The sequence below is a fragment of the Fonsecaea erecta genome (assembly GCF_001651985.1).
Source record: "Fonsecaea erecta strain CBS 125763 chromosome Unknown Scaff1, whole genome shotgun sequence".
Lineage (NCBI taxonomy): Eukaryota > Fungi > Ascomycota > Eurotiomycetes > Chaetothyriales > Herpotrichiellaceae > Fonsecaea > Fonsecaea erecta.
The window spans coordinates 1,499,988-1,521,955 of NW_017387244.1; the positions used below are offsets into that span (position 1 = coordinate 1,499,988).

General features: G+C 53.6%; 9 protein-coding genes across 9 annotated transcripts; 4 read left to right on the forward strand and 5 right to left on the reverse strand.

Moving 5' to 3' along the window:
* Nucleotides 1-82: 82 nt before the first annotated feature.
* Nucleotides 83-1,180, forward strand: AYL99_00518 (hypothetical protein; the record flags this gene model as incomplete). The annotated part of the gene is made up of 2 exons (XM_018832034.1): nt 83-291; nt 358-1,180. The coding sequence occupies 2 exons, from the start codon at nt 83-85 to the stop codon at nt 1,178-1,180; spliced, it is 1,032 nt and encodes a 343-aa protein (XP_018697913.1).
* Nucleotides 1,181-1,646: 466 nt separating this feature from the next.
* On the forward strand, nt 1,647-2,571 carry AYL99_00519 (F-actin-capping protein subunit beta; the record flags this gene model as incomplete). Its single annotated transcript, XM_018832035.1, has 2 exons — nt 1,647-1,678; nt 1,782-2,571. The coding sequence occupies 2 exons, from the start codon at nt 1,647-1,649 to the stop codon at nt 2,569-2,571; spliced, it is 822 nt and encodes a 273-aa protein (XP_018697914.1).
* A 734-nt stretch (nt 2,572-3,305) lies between these two features.
* Nucleotides 3,306-4,949, reverse strand: AYL99_00520 (putative sucrose utilization protein SUC1; the record flags this gene model as incomplete). Its single annotated transcript, XM_018832036.1, has 1 exon — nt 3,306-4,949. One exon carries the CDS (start codon nt 4,947-4,949, stop codon nt 3,306-3,308), a length of 1,644 nt encoding a protein of 547 aa, XP_018697915.1.
* A 748-nt stretch (nt 4,950-5,697) lies between these two features.
* AYL99_00521 (hypothetical protein) lies at nt 5,698-7,230 on the forward strand (the record flags this gene model as incomplete). Its single annotated transcript, XM_018832037.1, has 1 exon — nt 5,698-7,230. The coding sequence occupies one exon, from the start codon at nt 5,698-5,700 to the stop codon at nt 7,228-7,230; it is 1,533 nt and encodes a 510-aa protein (XP_018697916.1).
* Nucleotides 7,231-8,395: 1,165 nt separating this feature from the next.
* AYL99_00522 (hypothetical protein) lies at nt 8,396-9,045 on the reverse strand (the record flags this gene model as incomplete). The annotated part of the gene is made up of 2 exons (XM_018832038.1): nt 8,396-8,923; nt 8,986-9,045. 2 exons carry the CDS (start codon nt 9,043-9,045, stop codon nt 8,396-8,398), a joined length of 588 nt encoding a protein of 195 aa, XP_018697917.1.
* A 486-nt stretch (nt 9,046-9,531) lies between these two features.
* On the reverse strand, nt 9,532-13,280 carry AYL99_00523 (hypothetical protein; the record flags this gene model as incomplete). The annotated part of the gene is made up of 5 exons (XM_018832039.1): nt 9,532-10,471; nt 10,530-10,980; nt 11,034-11,861; nt 11,912-12,227; nt 12,288-13,280. 5 exons carry the CDS (start codon nt 13,278-13,280, stop codon nt 9,532-9,534), a joined length of 3,528 nt encoding a protein of 1,175 aa, XP_018697918.1.
* Nucleotides 13,281-14,376: 1,096 nt separating this feature from the next.
* Nucleotides 14,377-16,591, forward strand: AYL99_00524 (hypothetical protein; the record flags this gene model as incomplete). The annotated part of the gene is made up of 6 exons (XM_018832040.1): nt 14,377-14,609; nt 14,659-14,925; nt 14,974-15,898; nt 15,944-16,032; nt 16,080-16,311; nt 16,376-16,591. The coding sequence occupies 6 exons, from the start codon at nt 14,377-14,379 to the stop codon at nt 16,589-16,591; spliced, it is 1,962 nt and encodes a 653-aa protein (XP_018697919.1).
* Nucleotides 16,592-16,615: 24 nt separating this feature from the next.
* Nucleotides 16,616-19,652, reverse strand: AYL99_00525 (hypothetical protein; the record flags this gene model as incomplete). The annotated part of the gene is made up of 4 exons (XM_018832041.1): nt 16,616-17,170; nt 17,244-18,275; nt 18,324-19,013; nt 19,065-19,652. 4 exons carry the CDS (start codon nt 19,650-19,652, stop codon nt 16,616-16,618), a joined length of 2,865 nt encoding a protein of 954 aa, XP_018697920.1.
* Nucleotides 19,653-20,860: 1,208 nt separating this feature from the next.
* AYL99_00526 (hypothetical protein) lies at nt 20,861-21,903 on the reverse strand (the record flags this gene model as incomplete). Its single annotated transcript, XM_018832042.1, has 2 exons — nt 20,861-21,524; nt 21,590-21,903. 2 exons carry the CDS (start codon nt 21,901-21,903, stop codon nt 20,861-20,863), a joined length of 978 nt encoding a protein of 325 aa, XP_018697921.1.
* Nucleotides 21,904-21,968: the final 65 nt, after the last annotated feature.

Here is a 21,968-nt window from a genome sequence, read left to right on the forward strand (position 1 = left end):
TGCTGAGACTCGAGAGACAACTCAATCCTCCAGCGAGAGACTCATCAAGACCCAAGTCTGTAACCAGTAGTCCACAAGCAAGATGCCACCGACTCTCCCAACTCGCCAATTGGGCAAAGATGGACCTCAAGTGACTGCTCTGGGATTTGGTCTGATGGGTTTGTCGATCTTCTATGGGAAAAAGCTGCCGGATGACCAGAGGCTGAAGTTTTTGGACCACGTCTTCGAGTCAGGAGAGGCCTTTTGGGATTCTTCTGATGTGTATGGAGATAGCGAGGACTTGCTTGGCCAGTAAGTTTCCTTTTTTGAAGATGATGGATATGACAAATCCTGATTGGTGTCTTTATCGTTCTGCAGGTGGTTCAAGAAGACAGGCAACAGAAGCAAGATCTTCTTGTGCACCAAGTTTGCCAACGTCCGGCAACCTGATGGCACATCAAAGGTCATCAACGATCCGGCATATATTCGAGAGGCATGTGCCAAATCTCACAGGCGACTTGGACTAGAGCCGGGCGACGCCATCGATCTGTATTATTGCCATCGTGTCGACCGGAACCAGCCGATCGAGATCACAGTGCGGACAATGGCCGAGTTGAAGAAGGAAGGCAAGATCCGCTATCTCGGATTGAGCGAGTGCTCTGCTGAAACGCTTCGACGAGCGTGCAAGGTGCACCACATTGCTGCCGTCCAAGTCGAGTATTCGCCATTTTCCATGGATATTGAGCACAACGACCTCCTGAAAACGTGTAGAGAACTGGGAGTCGCCGTGGTCGCCTATTCGCCCTTCAGTCGTGGGTTTCTGACCGGCACGATCAAGTCGCACGACGATTTCGACCCGGAGGACCGACGCCGCATGATGCCCCGGTACTCGCAGGAGAACTTCCACAAGAACATGGAATTAGTGCACGCGATTTCCAGCATCGCGGAGAAGAAGAAAGTCACACCAGGTCAACTGACGCTGGCATGGTTGATGGCTCAGGGGGACGACATTATCCCTATCCCCGGCACGACTAAAGCGAAGAACTTTGACGAGAATATGGCCAGTTTGCAGATCAAGCTGACGCCGGAAGAAGAAAAAGAGATCAGACAGAAGGTCGAGGCGGCGGAGATCACGGGTGACCGGTATCCTGCAGCCATGACGAGGCATCTGTACGCAGACACTGTCCCTCTACAGGAATGAGCATGTGTCTAGACGGGCTTGCAACCTCACCTGTCTGGCCCGCCCGGCTGTGTGCAAGCGGGATTGTCTGCTGAAGGATCAAGAATACAGATGAGCAAACAGACGACAGAGAACAATGACATGGGACCAAATTTGGCAGCAGTAGTTGATAGGCAATGTAAAGAAGCCCGTCTCGGACCACCATAGAAACTGAAGAAAATCTTTTCGTCTGACACCCCGACTTTTCATTTTGTCCGCAGTGAGATTCACCCCGCGGTCGATCGTTGTGGTTGGCAACCAGCAAGAACAACGACACACCTCGACACTCCACGCCATCACCTTTCTACGTTGACTCGAACCATCCGCACCTCATAGGAACAAAGCCCCTAGCTGTCCTGCACCCCCTCCAGTTGCACCCAGATTTTATCTCCCTGCGTTCTCTTTCCCCTGTTTCTAGCAGAACAAAACCAAATCAACTGCTTGCCCGATGGCGAGCGAAGCCCAATTCGATGCCGCCCTGTAAGTTCTGAGAACCCTCTCAATTTCCCCAACGATGAAACGGGCATGTCGGGATAATATGGGAGTGTTCCCTTGCTGACTCAATCCTGTCTATTTCCTCCAGAGACCTCCTCCGCCGCCTCTCCCCGCTCAAAGTGTCGGACAACTTGACGTCCATCACCGCGCTCGTGCCCGACCTGACCGAAGACCTCCTCTCCTCCGTGGACCAGCCGCTGACGTCGGCACGCTGCAAAAAGACCGGCCGGGACTACCTGCTGTGCGACTACAACCGGGATGGCGACTCGTACCGGAGTCCGTGGAGCAACGAGTTCGAACCGCCGCTAGACGACGCCACGTACCCGAGCGACCGGGTGCGCAAGATGGAGGTCGAGGCGAACACGGCCTTCGATGTGTACCGCCAGATGTACTACGAGGGGGGCACCGGGTCGGTGTACCTGTGGGACCTGGACGACGGGTTCGCCGGCGTCGTGCTCCTGAAAAAGGCCGTGGGCAAGGAGGCTGGGTGGGATAGTATCCACGTGTTCGAGGTCGACGAGAGACGGGGCAGTGGGCGGACGTGTCACTACAAGCTGACCAGCACGGTGATCTTGCACCTCGGGCGGGACAGTGAGGGACTCGGGTCGCTGAATCTGTCCGGGAGCATGACGAGACAAGTCGAGGCCGACCTGGTGGTGGAGAACGTTGGTGGCCAGGGCAAGGACGGAGGTCACGTATGCAATGCCGGGAGACTGATCGAGGACATGGAGGGCAAGATGAGGAACATGCTTCAAGAAGTCTATTTCGGCAAGGCAAAGGACGTGGTGGGCGACCTGAGAAGCGTGGCTCCGTTGACGGGCGTCAACCGGGAACGACAGGCGCAGAGGGACGTGATCTCCAGTATGGGAGGCAAGTGAAATCAAGCTGGGCAGCGGAGTTGGTGAGAGAAAATCGTTTTGCGACATGACTAGAGTTACGTTGTGTGACAGAAAAAAGCAAGAAGTTCAAGAAGCAATGGCGCAGACCTGACATCTGCCTTGTCTTTGCACGTTGGATTGTTTCATCCACAAAGACCACATGAGTTGAACTTCCAGATCCCCAGAGAAGCGAAGACGACATGGTTCTGAACACCTTCTGAGCGAGGAGAGCTCGTTCCCATTAGCCCTGCCAGCCACGTCCCCAATCCCAAGAACACCCTAAGCTAGTGATGCCACAGGCGTAGGCAGATTGTAACAGGAAGGCTTTCATTTCCCACTTTTGTCTAGAATCATCAGTATTCGAGGTGCCCCAAGAGACATGTCAGCAAGTCTATCTCTTACAGGAAGAATACCCTGTTTTGCTCTGGCTGGGAAGCGGATAGGCTGAGTGTTCGCATCATCTGGGATGAAAGTCGACTGCAGCCCGCCATCCGCTCCCACATGCGGGCTTCTGTAAGGAGGTGAGAGACTGTATAGAGTGTGGCCGCATTCCTGCCGCGAATTTCTTTGCGGGCAGCACGCACAGACACTCGATTGTAGGCGCTCACTGGTTGCTGGGCAGTGGCTGGATGCGGAGGACATTGTGTGTCCTACGGTCCTGTTGAGTGATCCACACCCTTCTTGCAGAGTTGATCACAACCTACAGAACTTGAAGCACTTTGGTCCGGAACGTCCTATGGGGGAGCCTGGTGCTCATTCGAGCGTGGAAATTTGATCCCTCGCAGTTGCGTTGGTTCCGGCGTAGGAATGTGGTCGCTCGCGCCAGCATAGCCTTGTTTGATGCTCAGCTGCCTCGGATCGAGGTCCATTGGTGCGACAGAAGAAAGATTTGGTAACGTCTCCGAGACCTTTACGAGAAGCAACGGGTAGTACCTCGAGGCACCGCCCCGGAGTTGGGAAATGAGTGCAAGAAGCTTGTTCAGATCCTCGAAGGGCGTCTCGTTGCTTGAGTTCGATAACTCTGAAGGCATGAGCGGCACATACGAGACTACGTCCGTGAGCGTACAGGCTATGTCGAACAGCTTTTCAATCAATCCAACGCCATGGACCTCCATCGCATCCAAGGAGATGGTCGAGATGTCCTGGATCAAGTCCCTGGCGACTTTTATGGGGTATTTGAATGTCAAGGCGGGATCCTCGGACGACGACGAGAGACAGCCATTGGTGATGGAAAGCTGCCAGATCATGATGCGTATCCAATGTAAGGTGACTCGCACATCGGCCAATTGGCTTTCTGCGGTCTTCAATCCCGGTGGTATCGCGTCTGTGACCTGTCGCTGGAGCTGTGAAAGCCAGGTGTCGGAGCATTTGCTCTTCACCTTGTTCCAGAGAACCATGAACTCGTCATCTATGCAGCGGAACAGGTTGATCAAGCAGAGAAAGCCAGACATCGATGCTTCCTCGTGCGCGTCGTTCGCCAATGGCAATTCAATGGTCGGATGCAGACTAAGAGGACGGTGTCGTTCCATCGCATATGCTCTTTCGGTGACGAGAAGTAACCAATACGTGCATCGCTTATACGTGCTTTCAGCAGGGTCACCGACGAGATACGATGACTCGTCGTGCATACCCATAAGCTGGGCCAAAGTGGCGGCTTCACGCAAATGAAACCAGCACGTGTTCTGTTTTTCCAGGGTGAAATAGCAGCTAAACAAGAAAAATGAGGTCTGGACGATGCTCAAAGTAGGAAACTCGACGTAGTCGATGGACTTTCGCACTCGGAGGACGTCATCCAGAAGCATATGGGCATAGCCATAGCGGTTTTCGGGAGGCTCACCTTCGTAATGGCTCCCTGGAGCAACGGCGAAGCTCATGCCCGGTTGGACCATGACAAAGGCACACAGGGATCCCGCGAGACAGTACACTTCAGCGTCAGTGGCTATCCGGGAGCTGATTGCGTCCAACAATTGATGCCGGTTGAGGATTGACGTCGTTGTAGACATGTTAGAGAAGTAAAAGTCAACACAGTTCTCGATCGTCTGCCTGCTGAGAAGCGCGGCATTGAGCGACCGGGACGGAGTTGGTGGTGTTGGTCTGCTGAAGCCGAGAGAAGGCCTGGCCTCCAGACTCGGCGACTGCTGGGGAGTGGCATCAGAAAGAGAAGTTTGCGAAAGAGGCGGCTGCTTCTTCCTCTGCGCATTGCGGAGCTGTGAGAGGACTTTGGACCGATTCCCCTTCGGACCTTTCTTCTGAGGCACCGCGAGATAGGTGCATTCAAGATTGGTCTGGCCACAGGTGCGACAAGGCTGGCCTCCAGAACATCGTACTTTCCGTCGATGACAAGCATCACACGCTTTCTTGATGGGAGGGGTCGACATGTTGCTCAGGATCATATGCTCGCCGAATCGGAGGGGTCGGGGTCCTGCATGTGTCCGTTGTTCGGCTGTTGCGCGAGGCGCATGCTAGGGACGTCAGGTCAAGAATCTTTCATGTCGTGCTTGTTGTTTTGGCGTGACATGGGGATTTCTCTCAAGGGGCTGGGCATCTGGAGGCGAGGTCGAGCTCACCGCATGGTGGCTGTAAAAGCAACCCCGCAAACCTTGTGGCAGGGCATTGGGCACATGCGAGGAACTGACAAGAGAGTTTGTTGAAGGCGACACGAGAAGGCGAGAAGGGTACCTGTGGGCGCTAGCCAGATCCATCTTGCTATAATGCCGCTTTTACAGCCCGATCTTCCTGTGTCTTCTCTGCAGCCTATTAGAGCATGCCGCTTTTGGGCTCTACGAACCCCGCCGGTCTGCTGCTATAGGCAAAGCTTTAACTAAAGGAGGCCCGGATTAGTTGAGAGATTAATAGCTAAACCACTGCCACCCAACTGCCCAAAATGATTAGTCGAGCTTGCGGATCAACGCCTAGAGGCCCCCAGGTTCCCCCCCTTTATGCTCTCATTTATGCTCCTCTCCTCTGACACCATGTGCACCATTGCTCTGTACCGAACAACTCACCTTTTGTCTACGCACGTCCCCAGCCTGGGCTGCCCATGCACAGGCTCGCCCTCGATGGCTCACTCAGCTTCCCCGTGGCTGCTCTCTCATACTGACTGATCCTCGTTCGTTGGTCTATTCCATGGCATATTCGGGCGATCTGCTCTGGGTCCACCACGACGCCCAAAACCGCAAGGCGGGACCCCATCGCCATAAGGTTTTCTCGCACATCCAATCGGGTTACCACAAGTGGCGGCGAGTCGAGGCTGCACGGTCGATGAGGAAGTCTGTGGTGATCCCACGATTACAAAGCGCAGCGAGCCAGAGAAGGCGAGATGCCAAGGGCGTCCCAACGAAGGAAGAGGAGGATAACGTCGAGGACGACCAAGACGAAGACGAAGACGAAGACGAAGACAAGGAGGTCGATGGCTACCATAGTCAGCAGACGCTCGTCAAGCCCGAGGCAGCGCACCAACGGCCCGTCCAGAGCATCGTCGCATTCCGGGGCAATTCTGACCCCTTCGACTCCACGCCGGTCCCGGTCACGTCGCGCATCAACGAGATCATGAACTTTGAGCGGCGATGTGTCTTCCCCGTCATCCAAGGCCCCGGCCTGCGTCTCCAGGCACAGAGCAAGGGCAACATCCTCCCGTCGTGGTCGTCGTTCGCATCTGACTCGCTTTGCGATAACATGACCGCCCTCGCCTTCCTGTCGACGCCCTTGACCCTGATGGCCCAATCTTCTCCAGACTCTTCCTTCCTCAAACTCTCGCTGGTGCATCGATACAAGGGCCTGAATGCGCTGCAGATCTACGTCCGCGAGCACGGCCAGCCGCCCTTGCATGTCCTGATGCACTTCCTCGTCGCCGAGATCTGGGCGGATAACTGCGACGACGCACTGGCCCACCTCCGCATGGCCAAAGTCATCATGGAGTCCCAGATGCGGGAGAACATCGGTGGCATCGTCCCGTACAAGTGGATCAGCGTGTTCCAAATGGACATTCACCGCGCCGCGTTGTCGCTGTCGCGAACCCTGCTGCCTATGGATGGATGGGGCACGATCCCCTTCGAAGTGACGATGCCCATCTTGGATGTCTACGTGGACCCGTGTTTGAAGGGAGCGCTTCGTGCCCTGTTTATCGAACTGCAGCAACTGGACGCCCTGTACGATTTCTTCATCGGTGATCCCACGCCGTACCCGACCGCCTGGAACTTCATGCGGATGCGGACGCTGGTGCTGATCGGTCGGGCTATTAACCACGCCATCGACGGGCGCGATGTCTCCGCGAGTCTGGCACTCGCCTACGTTCTCAAACTCGTCAGTGCGCTGGAGAACATCCCGGTCGGGGCGACGGCGATCTACAACGCCGGGCACAGGATGCTGGGTCGCGTCCGGTCATGTCTCGATGTGGAGATCCTGCACCCGCGCCTGAGGCTGTGGATCTTGTACGTCGGCGCCTTGAGCGGAGACGAATGGTTCACCCGCAGGTTCGACGAACAGACAGTGCTCATGGGCGTCCACACGTGGGAGACGTGCAAGGGTATCCTGTCCAAGTTCTATCTGCCCAGGGACGAACCTCAAGTACACTTTCACGCCATCTTCGACGCCCGGTTGAGCAAGAGGATTCGCGAGCTGGCCACTGCTTTCCAAGATGTCAAGCTGCAAGGTGAATAAGTTATAACCGGAGTTTTGTGTTCGTGCGGGAGTAGGACTTGTTGGCGTTGTTGTTTCCCCTTTTTCTGTCTGATGGAATTTGAAGATCGACTCGGGTATTGTCAATGGTTTACGGGCATCACGGTGTGGGACAAGCGCTCATCGCGAACGTTACGACGACGACGACGACGACGACGACGACTTTGATCATCATTCCGAGCAAGCGATTATCTGCAAGCGGGGCAAGGATCTTACCAGGATATTGGAGAGCTTTCAGTCAGGAAGGAAACTCCTGTAGGATTACAGGGTGGAGAAAAAGGGGCTAATGGATATATATGTACATATAACGCGGTGCACCACTGTTATGGATCGATAGCCGCTTCGGCCACGAGGCGTGACGGGGTTGAGTACTTACTTGCTCGCGATAAAAAAAAAGTAGGACTATGCAAGCAAGCAAGCTATTGCCTACTACTGAACTGGGTAGGAATTGAGCTCCGGTCTTTGGGATCAATCGATTTTCCTCGAGTCGGGATCACAAGAGCAACCAAGGTAGTTGTGTTGCAATGAGTACCAAGAACATTTTGGTTGATTGATCTAGTAGCCTTTGATAATATCGACACCGCTTGCGAGAGAATGAATGCGAGCAGGCAAGCAAGCTACATAGCAAGCTATCGAGTGGTGAGTTCCGCACGCAGATGATCCTCTCCCCAGGGAAAGCCACGAAGGTAGATATTGAGTGGAATGGTATTATCCTTCTCAGCAAGCATTCGGATAATTGGAAAGAGGAGGTGTTTTTTCTGCTGATCGAATGGAGTTGGGTACATATGTCAGTTGTGTGTGTGTGTGTGTGTGTGTGTGTGTGTGTGTGGTCAGAGGCCCAGGGAGACCAGGAGACTTGTTTTCGTGTATGGTTGGATTTTTGCGTTTGGTGGATGAATCAAGAGGCGTCAATGCTTCCCATCAGTGGTGCACGCATCGCCAAACCTTGTCGTTGATAGTCAATGCAGCTCAGTGCTGTCCATAGTCTTTGTCCTCCTCTCCTTCCCGATCGCATATTGGCTTGATAAGGCGTGTCAAAGCCGGCATCTGCTTCTCATCGTACAGCTCTCGTTCATCCAGACCCCGTCCCATATTCAAATCGTCAGAGAATCCACGCGTACCTCCCCACGCCTTGTTAAGCACGAATTCAAGCACCATCACCCCAGATCCCGACGACGCCCATCGCAAATCCAACTCCGGCGATCCAACTCCGGACCTTCTGGACTTTGCGCTCCCGGACCATCTCCATCTCGACCTTTTCGCCGTTGACCTGCTGTTCGTCACTGCTGTCCGACTCGACTTCGATGTATCCGCTCTCATCACCCGCCGCCGAGGGACTTGTGGCGACCCTCGAGGCCTTCAGATGTCCACTTTGTCCGTTCGATCGCCTACTGATACCCCATGACGGGAACCGCGAGAAGCCATTGAACCAGTACTCGACACCTTGTCCCCCGATGAAGCTCACCAGCGCGGTCCAGAGGAGATACGGGTGGCGGCCGCGCGGGCTGGCGAGGGTGTATGCGGTGATCAGAGACAGGGAGGAGATCGACGCGAGAGTCAGGATCTGCCGTGTCGACTGGGTCTGGATGGTGGCGAGGGTCCGCGCCGCCAGAGAGGCGGAGGGGAGAAGCGCAAGGGAAGGGAGAGTTATGGATTGCAGAGTGTAGGACGTCCCCTGTTCACCGAAGCTGTCAGTCAGTCATTATTGCCTAAGCATGGGCAGGGGACTTGACGCACCGTCAGGAGGCCGAGGGAGATGGTCCCCACGAATTTAGTGATGCTTATCGGGCAGGGCATCGCTGCAGTTCTGTTGCTGGAAGATGGTTGTCTTCAGGACGACTGGGTGAGTCGAGAAGTCGCAGCTAGGATCTCCGACCGGCGGCGCGTCAATGGCGGGGTCAGACCACTCTCGTAATCTATCTTCCGAGCTGAGCAAGTTGGGTTCTCGGGGTTCTCAACAACTGGGTACAGGCGGAGGGAGAAGATGTAGAGATTAGTTCACAGCGGATGGAAGAAAGGAACAATCTGAAATGATGGGAAGCTGCTGCAAGCTGCGGTGCCTGCGTCTACAGCCGCCGGTTGGTTTCGGTGGCCAACCTATCAAGGTGCCTTACGTAATTCCGCCCCTCAATATCGACGTCTCTCCCGCTCTACTCTACTACGCACTCTCTGGCGTCGACCTCTTCTGTGGCAATGACCATTGATTATCATTCAGACTATGTGTGATCTTTTCCTATTCGATGGAAAAACTCTCTCGATACAGTCTCGTCCTGCCTGTTCAGTTTACTGGATCCCCCTCTGCAGCATCCCCGCCTTCAACTCCTTATGGGTTACCGGAAACCCGCTGATGGGCCACGACACCGCCTGTCCTGCCTCTGACGGCGGCTTCAGCTTCACGAGCAAGCTCTGTGGAACGGTGTCGCCCTCGGTATCGTCCAGCCGGCAGGGGATTGAGAACGGCTGGTTTGTCCTCTCGGCCAGCAGGAGAGCATCCCTCCAGTCCCGGCGCAAGGGAATGGCCGTCTCGTGTCGCTGGGCGGTCTGGTGGTAGAATCCCTCGATGCGATAGATGAGGTTGCGGATCGCCGCGCTGGGTGTCTGGAGCCGGCAGAGAATGTGGCCACTGATTTCCTCTCTCCCTCTGCCGCGCACGTGGAGAGATTCGCATCGCTCTGGTTCGAAGAACAAAAGCGAGGCCGTGAGCTTGTATGCCACCGTCTCAACCTGGTTCCACAGGCCCGCCGGGTCTTTGGATTTCTCCGAAGCCGCGTACACCTTGTCGACTTTCTCGACGAGGTCCTGCATCTTGTCCCAATCGTCGAGCCCCACGGGTTCCTCCAGATTGACCGTAAGCCGGAAGTGGTGATGAGGCGAAAAGTTCTTGCTCTGGCTCTTGGCAAATGCCTCCCAGACGGTGTCCGTATTGACGACGTTCTTGTAGTATGCTGCCGCGATGTCCGCGACGCCAGCGAATTCCATCCAGCCGGGAACTTTTACATCTTTCAGCTGTTTGCCCGTGCCCAAAGACACCAGGATGTCCAGTGGCTTCTTGTAGCCTTTATGCGCCGGCCAGATCCTGTCGCGCTCTTCGAGGGCACATTGAACTGGGAGGTTGGAATGCAAGGCGCCGTCTCTGAAAGGGACCTGGCCTTGTCTCCTGTTCTCCGGATCATCGATCCGCCATTCACGAAAGAATCCTGGTGCAGCGGACGTGGCCATCGCCCTGGTAATGTCACGTCAGTTGAGATTCTCGACCCACACATAGAACGAGGTATACATACGCTTCCCAAACTCGAGCTTCACTGTCAGGGTTATCCTGCCGCTCGAATCCCTTGTTGTCTACCAAATGGTCACGTTCGGACAGGTCTCCACGATCGTAAGAGGCGCGACTGTAATTCGTGAAGAGGCAAGGTTCGCCATCACTCGTGCTCGTCACTGCGACCCGTGTCGTTCTCTGTTTGAATGTTGTCACAGCTCCACCGAATATGGGTTGGTCCTGGTCGAAGAAGGTGAGCAGGCTAGACCTGAGATTCCCGCTTTTGTAACGACTCTTGATCAGCCGGAGAGCCATCATGATGTTTGCTATCCTGGACCTGTCAATTCCTACTTTCCATAGTTCGCCAAAGCGATCTTTCTTGAACACCTTCTCGGCCAGGCTGAGGAACTTGAAGGAAAGTTCCTTCGTACTATTGTCATTGGGGGAACTGGTGATAGCCAGCGATATGATACCACCTGATAGCGTTGTCAGCTCCCCGACTATTTGCGGGAATTCTGGAGGTACACACCTGTGCTGGTACCGACGACGAGATCAAAGAATTCGGCAATCGGGAGACCCAATCCTGTTCTCTGCTCGATCTTCTGGATCAGAGCTAGCTCGACAATACCCCTAATACCGCCGCCATCAAGCGTGATGACCCTAATGCCTCCGCATCGAGGGCTGAGTCTGGCGACTTGCGATTGCGGAAGAGGCGGCTCTGGTAATCTACCGAGGGCTGCTGCACGCTTATTGCGTTGTTCGTGCCACTGGGCTGCTGTTGTGCCACACAAGACACATTCGTCCAAGGCATAATGATAGCTTCTTTGAGGTAGAACCGTGCCGAAGTCTTTGACGCAATCTTCACAAAACCCGTGTCCGCACGGCAGAACATGGTCAGGCGCATATTGCAGACAAGCGAAGCAGGTCATATTGCTTCTCACAGTCGACCACAGTGCAGTTGGCTGCCTGAAATCCTCCGAACTGAAAGTACCAACGCGTGTGAGAGGAGGATTTGTCGGCTCACGATCATTTCCGAGGATTCGACGTCGGAGTGATGAGGTTCTTTCCAGCGTTGGAGAACTGGATTTCCAAAGCTCCGAGTAAAAGCAGTTGAAAGCTTTCTTGATGCCAGCAACGACATCAGAGGTCTCCTTCTCAAAGCCTGAGCGATCGATCGAGCCATTCCAGATGAGGCATTTCTCGCTTTGGTGACGATCATGGTTGTAAGTATAGTTGACGCATCTGGTACCGTCGTCCATCCAGAGCGAGCATCGTAGAAACTGCTTCTGATAGATCTGCAGTCCCTTGAGACACAGTTCCCCAAGTCCGTCGTCAAAGATCTCATCAGGTTCGCGACCTTCCCCAGTCAGTCAGCGTCCTCCGGCCACCATGTATGCACCAACTTACCGAGCGTCGAAAATCTGTAGTTATAGGCAACCAAGCATATAGCCACAATGATCTCAAAGCGGCCAAACTTCTCAACGGTGGTTCCCAAGTGGCGCAGTAGATTCGCTATGTGGCCGGGAATAGAGATGGGGGTAGGGTTATCTTTTCTTGCAGCGATATGGAAATCGAATGGATCATCATACTCGGCAAAATGTCTGAATGCTCGGTTCGTCAAGTTGATTGCTGATGCCACGTCGTGCCGGAAGTAGGATTTGGATCTGGCCTTTTGAGCCGACGCGACGCTGTCGACGATCAATTTGCGAAGGTGTGAGTACTGCTGATAGACGCGATCAGGCGCATGTCTCTCCTGCAAGCTTATGCTTGGGATGTAGCATACCTTCGTTTCGCGGAAGAAGAGCCCGAAGTACTGGTCGTTGTCGTGTATTTTATCCTCCTTGCGGCTGCAATTCATGTCGTGGTCGACCTTGTATTCCGACAGCAACCGGGAGTCGTCCCAGATCTCGCCAAAGTCTTGGAACCTCTCGTGGTTGAGGTCGGCATCCTCGTACAAAGCGTCGGAATGCTCCTTCGGTCCATTCAGAACAACGAGCAAGGTCCGGGGTGAGCTTCTGCGGACTGAGGTTCTGACCGCAGACACAGCCCACTCGAGCAGCCGCTGCATCTCGCGTTTCATCTTCTGTTGCTCGTTTACCACAAACACAACGACATCACTAAAGGCATAGAGAAACCGCGCATAGAACACATCCGCGCTGGTTTTTCCCAATTCCTTAAACCCAGGGGTCTTGATGACAAGATCCATCAACAAAGGGCCCTCCATTCCAACCATGGGTTGAGCTTCAGGAGGTGCAATTAGATCAGAATTCGATCTGGACTGTGCGATTTGTGAGCTGATGGACCCACCGCGCGGCCTGGAGGGGACCGTAGTGCTGGCGGTGGTGCTTCTCTCGGCGTCCGTCTTCATACTGCCGGCAGCGAACCCTTCACAGTCTGCATAGAGAATGGGCACGTCATCTTGATTGCCATGGTCGTCTTTGGCGTGTGCTAGCACCTGATCCCGATAGAGGTGGACGCCAACCGATGTCGGACGCATTGATTTCTTGTCGGAGGTCGACCGAGTGACAGGACCACGGAGTTGGCAGCCAAATATTCGGCTCCAGTCCATGACGCCTGACGTCTGCATCTGGTCGACAATACCTACTGTTCTCATTGCACGCACAAGAGTCGACTTTCCGACTCCGGTGTCCCCGATGAAAGACACCAGGCTTGGGTATTGTCCAAGGCTGTAGTGGGCGCTTGGATTGCAAAGCTTTTTGAAGCGGTCAGAGACCTGCAGAATTGGTTCTTCACCTTGCGCTGTCTGACTAGCCATCGTCACGCGAAACCACTCTGCTTGTTGATCGAGTCGATGATGATATGTTTGAGCGCTGTCGTCAATTTTAGGAGGGACGATAACTTGAATGCATCCATCGGCTAAGGCACTGTATTTTTGGTGGGCCTCTTGCATCAATTTGGATTGGGTGGCGAAGTGTGTATACCAGCAAGAAGAATGGCCCTCGATCTCGCAGCCCGTTGCATGTCCGCATTCGACCCGGTGGCAATGGTTGATACAGAAATACCACCGAGAGGCCTTGGATGGAGGATTACAGTTTGAGCAGAGCGTCAACTCTTTGATGTTCCTTTGTTCTCCGCATTGGGAACAACTGAGACCACATAGAAAGGCTTGCTCATTGGGGAAAATGGAGATTGGGTGTTGTCTAGAGCTTGTGCTAGACTCTCCAAAGGTTGCTGCCATCGTCCCTCAGGTATGTGAAAGCTCTAGGAGACACAACCCTTGCTAAGATGATGGACATCAATCATCAAGTGCGGCGTCGGATGGATTTGAAAAGAGTGTTCTCAGCCTGATCGAGATGGCCACTTCCCCAGATGGCCTTGCCTGGCTGGGACCAACACTGTGAATGTCGGTGTGCAGAAGTGCGCCCGGGTCGGAATCCAGCCAGAACCAAAAGTCCCTGGCACTTTCGTTTCCCCAATTGTTTCCAACACGCTCAACAGACCACGGGTTAAGCGATAGTACTCGACAAGGCGCAGACTCCGGCCAGGCTGAGAACGTGGCGTTCCATATCCACCAATCAGGGGCAGACGTAGGTGTGATGAGACTGTCTACATCACATCAGGGTCAGACATGGACGCTAGGAATACGAGTTCCAGGGCACAATGTCGTCGAAAGAAGGCAACCCCTATATTTTAGCGTGTGATGCGCAAGAATGCCTTGAGACCAGGGACCCCGGACCATTTCGTCCCCGGGTGGGATCTAAGCCCTCTTCGAATGCGGCCATTCTGGACAACAATTTCGACTTCTGAGCCTCAACGCCTCGTCCAGGTGCGGTGATGGGGATAAAACAGGCTGCTCGGCCAGCCAGCCACGAGAACCCAGTGCGCTCCCCCTTCTTGACTTCAACGCAACAATGACAACACCGGGTGAGGCATACAGGTTGGGTGTCATGCGGGGGAACATTGGGAAGATTCCAGATTCACAGGTGTCATCGCTGCGACGTGGGCCAGCAAATGGAGTTCTGCAACCTGATGTCGATGCTGCCGAAGCCCGAAGACACTCTGAAAACTCAGAGCCATCCGATAGAAGTGATGAGGAGATCGTATTTGATGCTCCTACCGGACAAAGGGATACGACGTCTCTTAGGTGTGTCAAAGAAATACTCCTACGAGGCTGTCGACTGACCAGAGGCCAGACGAGCCCTAGGAGAGCGCCATGTCAACATGGTTACTTTTTCTTGTGTCATTGGCATAGGTCTCTTCCTGCAGAATGGCAGGATCATCAACATTGCGGGACCAGGAATGGCATGGTTGGCTTACCCGTTGATGGGTACCATCGTTTGGTCCGTCCAAGCAGCTCTGGGGGAAATGTCAGCCCTTTTCCCAGTGCCGGGGGCATTGTTCGAGATGCCTAGTAGGTTTTTGGACCAATCGATTGGATATGCCGTAGGGTGGATGGCCTGGTGAGTCGGTGCCTCTGATCTCCTACGCTCTGACGCTGACAGCAATAGGTTCGCCTGGGTTGTGATCATTGCCGCGGAATTACAAGGAGTCGCGGGACTCTTCCAATTCGGATTCAAATCGTCAGACCTCGAACGGCTGCATTATCCAGAATCCAAGCTAGAATGGGGGACAAGCGGCGTCAACCCTGCCGTCTGGATATCAATATTCCTCATCCTGGTACTGCTTGTCAACCTCCTCCGTGTGCGGTGGTTCGGCGAGATCGAGTATTGGATTGGTGTTTCGAAAATCTTGTTTATCGTCGGGTTGATATTCTTTAACATCGGTATCAATATCGAGACTGGAAACCATTTTCGCTTTTACAACAAACCGTGGGGATTCCTCTCCCATGGATGGACGACGCCCAGCGGTACTGTCCAGACCGGCGGCTGGGCACACCTCGCCAGCGTATGGACGGCAATGACATTGACCATATTCTCTATGATCGGGTTTGAGGCTGTCACAATCACGGCTGCCGAGAACCGAGAGCTCCGTACATATGAAGGCGTCAAGATCTCCAGCAGGAAAATCGCAATTCGGATCATCTTGCTCTACAGCCTCACTACCTTCACGGTCGGTCTGAACGTGCCATACGATGAGCCGCTGCTGGCGAACCAAGACATTTCTGTCCTGGATAATGGAACTCATTCAGCGTTCGTCCTTGCTGCAATTCGGGCGGGAAAGAAATTCTGGCCCAGTTTCTTCAATGGCTTCTTCATCATATCGGCCACGTCTTCTGGTATCAATTCATTGTACTTGTCGTCCCGCATTTTGCATGCCCTTGCTCTCTCCCAGGGTGCATGGCCGAGGTGTTTGAGAACACTGCGGGACCGTCTAAGGGAGACAGGGTCCAAGGGCGTCCCACGCAATGCGGTGTTGATAAGTTGGCTTTTTGGTTTTCTAGCATATTTGGCTGCGGGTGGCACCCCATCACATGTGAGTACAAGATGCTCCAGATTTTTGCAAGACTGACATGAAAAGCAATTGGGTCGACTCGCCATCAACTCGACTGTTTCGATGCTCATCGTGTACGCAGTAATTTGTGTGACCTTCCTGAGGTACAAAACAATGTAGGTGCCGATGCATTCCGGTCTTGGACTCCATTGACATTTTCCAGCCTGAGACAAGCATCCACGGGCCGATTCAGAGGTACAGACTTTGTTGAGCCTCAGCAGGATCTGAAGGCGTACTCCCGAAAGAAAGATTCACAGACCTATCCATATCGGTCAAACTGGCAACCTCTGCGGACATGCTACGCCCTCTTCGGAAGCACCATAATGATCGTCCTCAACGGTTGGCGGTCGATCAGTCCCTTTAGTGCGCCAGATTTTGTGGCGTCTTACATCAGTGTAAGTCTGCCATGACCAGAAGCAACGAACGGGCGATGAAAGTCCAAACGCTGATGTTGTATAGATTGTCATATTCATTGTTCTTTGCATGTTCTACCGTTGGCACCTGCACCGTCAAGTTCTACCTCGACTGCGTCCTACCATGAACCTTCGATACCCTGTTGAAATGGATATCAGTGACCCCAAAGCTGGTCGGGATAAGCTCCGATTTGAGAATGAGGATAGCTTGAGGACAAGAACTATCAAGACTGGACAATGGATATGGGTCTGGCTCAAATGAAGAGCCCGTGATCCCTTGCCTCTGCTATCTGTCTGGCAACGAAGAACGGTGTATAGGATCCGTTGCTACTGGGTAGAAGTCTTCGAGAGGGACGGACTGCTGGTGTTTCTGCGAAGGATCCGAGGCGTTGTATCGGGTGAGATGGCCCTTTTTGTTCCTCATATAAAAGATGATTATTTCATTTTCGCTGGACGCAGCAATCTGGACTCCCAGGCGGTTGCTGTTTCTCTCGGAAGGACTGAGGCCGTCTGAGATGCTCGTGGAGACGTGCTCTGCTTCCCATTCGTTCCGACTGCTAGATCTGCGGACCAGATAGAGGTTGGCTTCCTCATTGACAATGACGAAGCATAAACTTTTCCCAGGTACCGCAATGGCACGGTGCATACGGTCGAGGGATAAATTCCGCCCAATAATCTGTTGAGCAGCCTCTCTAGGCTGTTGACCTCCTTCTCGAGGAGGACGTCCAATTCTCTCGACTGTCGGTTGGTGACTGTGAGCAGAAGTAGCGCCGATAATGAATGTTGTCTGCCCAGAACTATGGAAACATGGCAGTGCAGTCAATCCTGGTTCGGACGATTCCTGGAAGGAGGTCAGCCATGTCTAAAACGGTGCAATGCACAGTTGATCTGGTGAGGAGTGGTCTGTTGCTTACCACTTTAATCTTCCTGGCAAATCGCACTCGATATGAGAGTTTTTCGTCTAGGCGTTCGGGAATGTCAAAGAGCCAAAATAGAGTACTCCCGTCATCATCATGATACTGCGTTCCAACGAAGACCTGGCGCTGGTCTGGAGAAAGTGACACCATCTGTCGACGAACTTTGCGAGTCCAGAATGCCGCATCTGCCCTTTGGGTGCCTTGAGGATGTGACTTCACTCCTGGTATCAGTGAGTGACTGCAATATGAAGTCGCCCAGTCCTCTCTTTCTGTTGAGATAACGTACAGTTTGTCGATTGTGGCGATAGCTAGCTTGGTTCCGACATGCGAAAATACCAGAGTTTGTGGGACTTTTTCGAATTGCATTGTCCCCACTACCTTGCCGGCAGCATTGAAGAGAGACAATTGGAAATGCTTGTTATCCTCATCCTGGGTGACAGTGGCGAAGTGGGATGCACCAGCGGCTGCTAGGATGATGTCGTGCAAGAAGTTTTCCCCCTGCCATTGCGGATTACCACTATTCAATTCCCAGCGCCCAATTCTGTTTTGAGACCAGACGATCAAGTATGAAGCATCTGGGCTCAGTGCGGACTGTAAGTGAGGGCTATGTTGAAGCAAGTCCGATTTGCTTCGCCTATGAATAGGGGTTTTGACCTTGGTTGAGGACCCCATAGATGAAGCCATCCGTGCAAAGAACCCTGGGTTTTTCGAAGACCGACTAGGTGAAGGCATCGATGGACTTTGTGGCGCAGTAGGTTGCGGATATGAATTCGTGCTTCCTTGATCGCTCGAAAGAACTTCCCTGCTCTCGATTGAACCGTCTGATAGCTGTTCGGTTGTAAGATGGATATCTTCCCTTTCTTGCGTAGGGTCCTCTGAACCGATGTTGAGGCTGACCAGTTTGTGCAGGCTCCCATAGATTTCACACAGTGGAGTGACTCTTCGGGCCCTGCGGACAGTTGTGTTCTCCGGATGGGGAAAGGGACAATCAAAATATACGTCGATGATGTCTTGGTCGGGTTCGGGCACCTACTAAGCCTTAGCATAAGTTCACTCAGCAATGATCACTTTGCATACTTCTCGACCGCTGGACACAATACAATCTGCAAGCATTGCGAAGTCGATCGGATGCAGATCGCTACAGCCTAGCACATATATCGCTTGTTCGAACGCTATATCTGGACTTTCAAGTCTGTGTGATTGGGGTATATCAGCCCGTGGCGGTGTCCACGTTCGGATCTGCTCGGACAACTGATTGTAAATACGCATCAAAGGCCCATCCGGGTCAAATACTTTTAGGTTGCGACGTTCGAGATCTTCGACGATCGTTTGGTAGGGAGCTGGCTGCGTAATCCTATGCGCCGACGGGGCCGCCACGCCAATAGCTGCCACCATCCAACTGGTAATTTCGTCGTCTTCTCCAAAGGATGGCCCGGGTGAGATATAATTCAGGAAGGCAGAGAGAGATCGTCCTCCATCTGTATTCTGCAAGGCATCAAAGTAGATACCAAGAGCTCTGCACTTCTCAAGCAGCCCAGTGACCTCGTCTGTTACGAAGGTTGAACCCATATGCCTGAAGGTAGTCTCTGAAGAGCTGGTGGAAAGTCCGGAGTCCGAGCCCACGTTCATATACTGGAAGCAGGCGGCTACCAACATCAATCTTAGGTCTAGCAAAACCAGCGCACTTCGGTATGCATATCTGCATCTCCGAGTAGCACATGTGATTGCCTGAGGTACACACTTCGACAGATTGAATGTGAGAGCGAACTACCTGTGATGTCAGCAGGTACTGGACAGATAACGTGAGTCTCAGCTTACGTTTTCGCGATCAGGGACATCAAGCGCAATATGTTCCTCGCAAGAGCTGTCGGAATTCTTGATCTCCAGGAGGTCGTCAACAAGACCGTCAAAGATGGCCAAACTCCAATCTCTTCCCGGGTCAAGCCGATCTTTCAGTGGCCATTTACTGACACACGATTCAAGTCGCGAAATCGACCCTCGTCTCACTGGACTTCGGTTGCCCTGCTGCTCAATAGCAAGAGCGGCTGCCCGAAAACCCGAAAAGAAGACCTGGTGAGAAATGTCCAGAATTTGACGGAGTCTTTGGTCGACCCGTCGGCTCTGACAGAGGGCGACTGTGGCTTGAGAAAGACAATCGAGACAATCGAGAAAGTCTTCGACTGAGAGTGCGAATCGACTAGGAGGATTGAAGCGGATGCGGGTGCGTTGGATGTCAAAAATCGTCCTGAGAAGGATCATGTCTTTGACGTAAGTGTCGTCGATGGCTTGTGGGCCGTGAATACTCCTTGACCACAGCCGACCAAGGGTCTCTCGAACAAGATACACATGGTCTTTCCTGTCCACCAGGGCTGCCCATAAGAGCGCAGATTCGTGTAGATGCGGCATGATTCATGAGGCTACGCCCCCTCCGGGCCTCAATGACGGCAGATACTGGGTTTTAAACGGTGAGCAATCAGGCTGGCTTGTCGAAGAGACAAGATCTGCGATGGTGAGAAGAAGCCCACATAATTTGTTGGGGAGGCCAGGCTATCGAAAGCCCCGGGCGTTAGACTGATGACTCGTTCCTCGTTGTGTTAGATTCATCGTTCTTTGCCTTGCGTCTTGTGCCCGGTTGCCTGGGGTGGCAGGTGGTCGACCCCCTGTAGCGCCGACACGCGACACGATGTGACGAGGTGGAAGCCCACGTGAGCAAGCCACAGAGCCCCTGGGATATCCTGCTCCCGCACAGCCCAGCTGGGTCGCGGAGGGGATTTTTGTCTGCTGCGGTCGAGCTTCTGAGACATGATATCGGTGAGGTTCTCGACGCCACTGATTTTTCGGACGGGGTGTTTCTTCCACAGCGGCAGCAAGTATGTCACTTCTCGACGCAGCTTGCTCCAGCCACCACCAGAGCAAGCCCGACCAAGATCCCACGGTCAACTTACCTTGACCACCGAAAAACCCTCGGACCTAGAACGTCCTTGACGAGCACAAGCACGGCCATGCAATTGAACGGCAAAGAAGAATGACATACTAAGAGTAGGTCAATGAACGAGGCTGCTTCTGCTGACGGCCATTATTGCACAATAACTCGATCGAGCGACTCCTCTCCCGCCCTCCACCCCATTCGCGCAGGAACACGGCAACGGCAACGACATTCTGAACGCACTGTGGCATTATCGAAAGAGACGGTTGCTGTGAAAGAGACAAGGTTATACTCCTGCAAGGGGACATGCGGCTTGTGGGTCAATTCGTGTGTAATCAGCCCGCAAGCTTTGGTTCACGTTGCAGTTACATCGCGGCCACGCCTATACTATGATCATCCGGGAAAGGGTGGCCTGTCCTGCGATCCAGAACATTTGACGTCGGACTTGACGCTGAGCCTGGATATGAAGCAGTGAGCCAACATGAGACATTATCTCAGTCTATCCATGCAAAACGCAATCATGAGCCTTCTCATGAGGAGAACTTCGGGAAACAGCAATACAATGTACCGGTCCAATTTGTTGCCCCTATGAATGAATCTGACCACCTCTTGAAGTGCCGGCATCGTGCACACCGGAGCCCTGTATTATACACCACCACACCACGTTTTCCCCGTCTTGAACCCTCATTTACAGCTTCGCTCCCGCCTTTTTCTTCGATCCGCCAACACCTGTGACCTCTGCTCCACTCAGAATGAAGTCTGGATACTGAAAGTCTCCTCCAGGCGATCCGGCGCCGGTGTGCCACGCGCCGCCGTCAACAACCAATCTGTCTCCTGTGACATAATTTGCGGCGTCACTGAACAGATATACCGTTGCATCTGCGATTTCCTTGATTTTCCCCCATCGCCCCAGTGGGATTCTGCGTCCCACCTGTTGTCCTGTAGGATCATTTCCTCTCTTGTGTTCTTGGGAGAGCCGGTCCATTCCCTCCGTGCCTGCAATCGGACCCGGGGCAATAATGTTGCTGGTAATGCCGAGAGGGCCGTATTCTATCGCCACGTTGGCAGAGAGAGCGTCAACACCGGCTTTTGCAACTGAGACGTGGGTCTGCATGGGCAGACCGGTGTAGTGGATTGTGGCCGACACGTAGATAATTCGCCCGCCCGGGCCTGAAGATTCTGACTTCGGGAGAGAGGACGACGAGTTGTGCTTTTTAGCAGACGCGACGAGGTGGGGTAGGCAGAGCTTCGTGATGTTATAGGAGCCCAGGATGTCAATGTCCATGACGGTCTTGAAAGCGTTGGTGGAGAGTTGGGCGAGGGGGGCCAGGAAGTTGCCCGCCGCGCCAGCACTGTTGAAACCATTGTCAGCATACCAGTCCATCGAGATAGCGTGTGGAGTGTATACAAGCCTTACATCAGGAAATCAATGCCCCCAAGTACCTTGACGCACTCCTCCACTGCCTTGCTTAAGCTCTGCACATCTCTTACGTCCACCCCGCCGATGCCCAAGACCTTGCTTCCCGCACGCGCCGTCTCCAGATCCTTGGCCACGGAGATCGTCTTCTCGACATTGCGCCCGACGATGCAGGCATTGGCACCCAGATGCACGAGGGCACGCACCTGCGCGGAACAAATCGATCCGTTCCCGCCGGTGCAGAAGACGACCTTGTCACGGAACAGCTCGGGTTGCCAGACGGAGGAGAGGTATTCGTGCTTGGGGAGCGGCATCTTGTCTGGGTGTGCAACGGGCACCAAGGGGAGAAGGGAATTTTCTTTCAGGTGGTTGGGTGCTG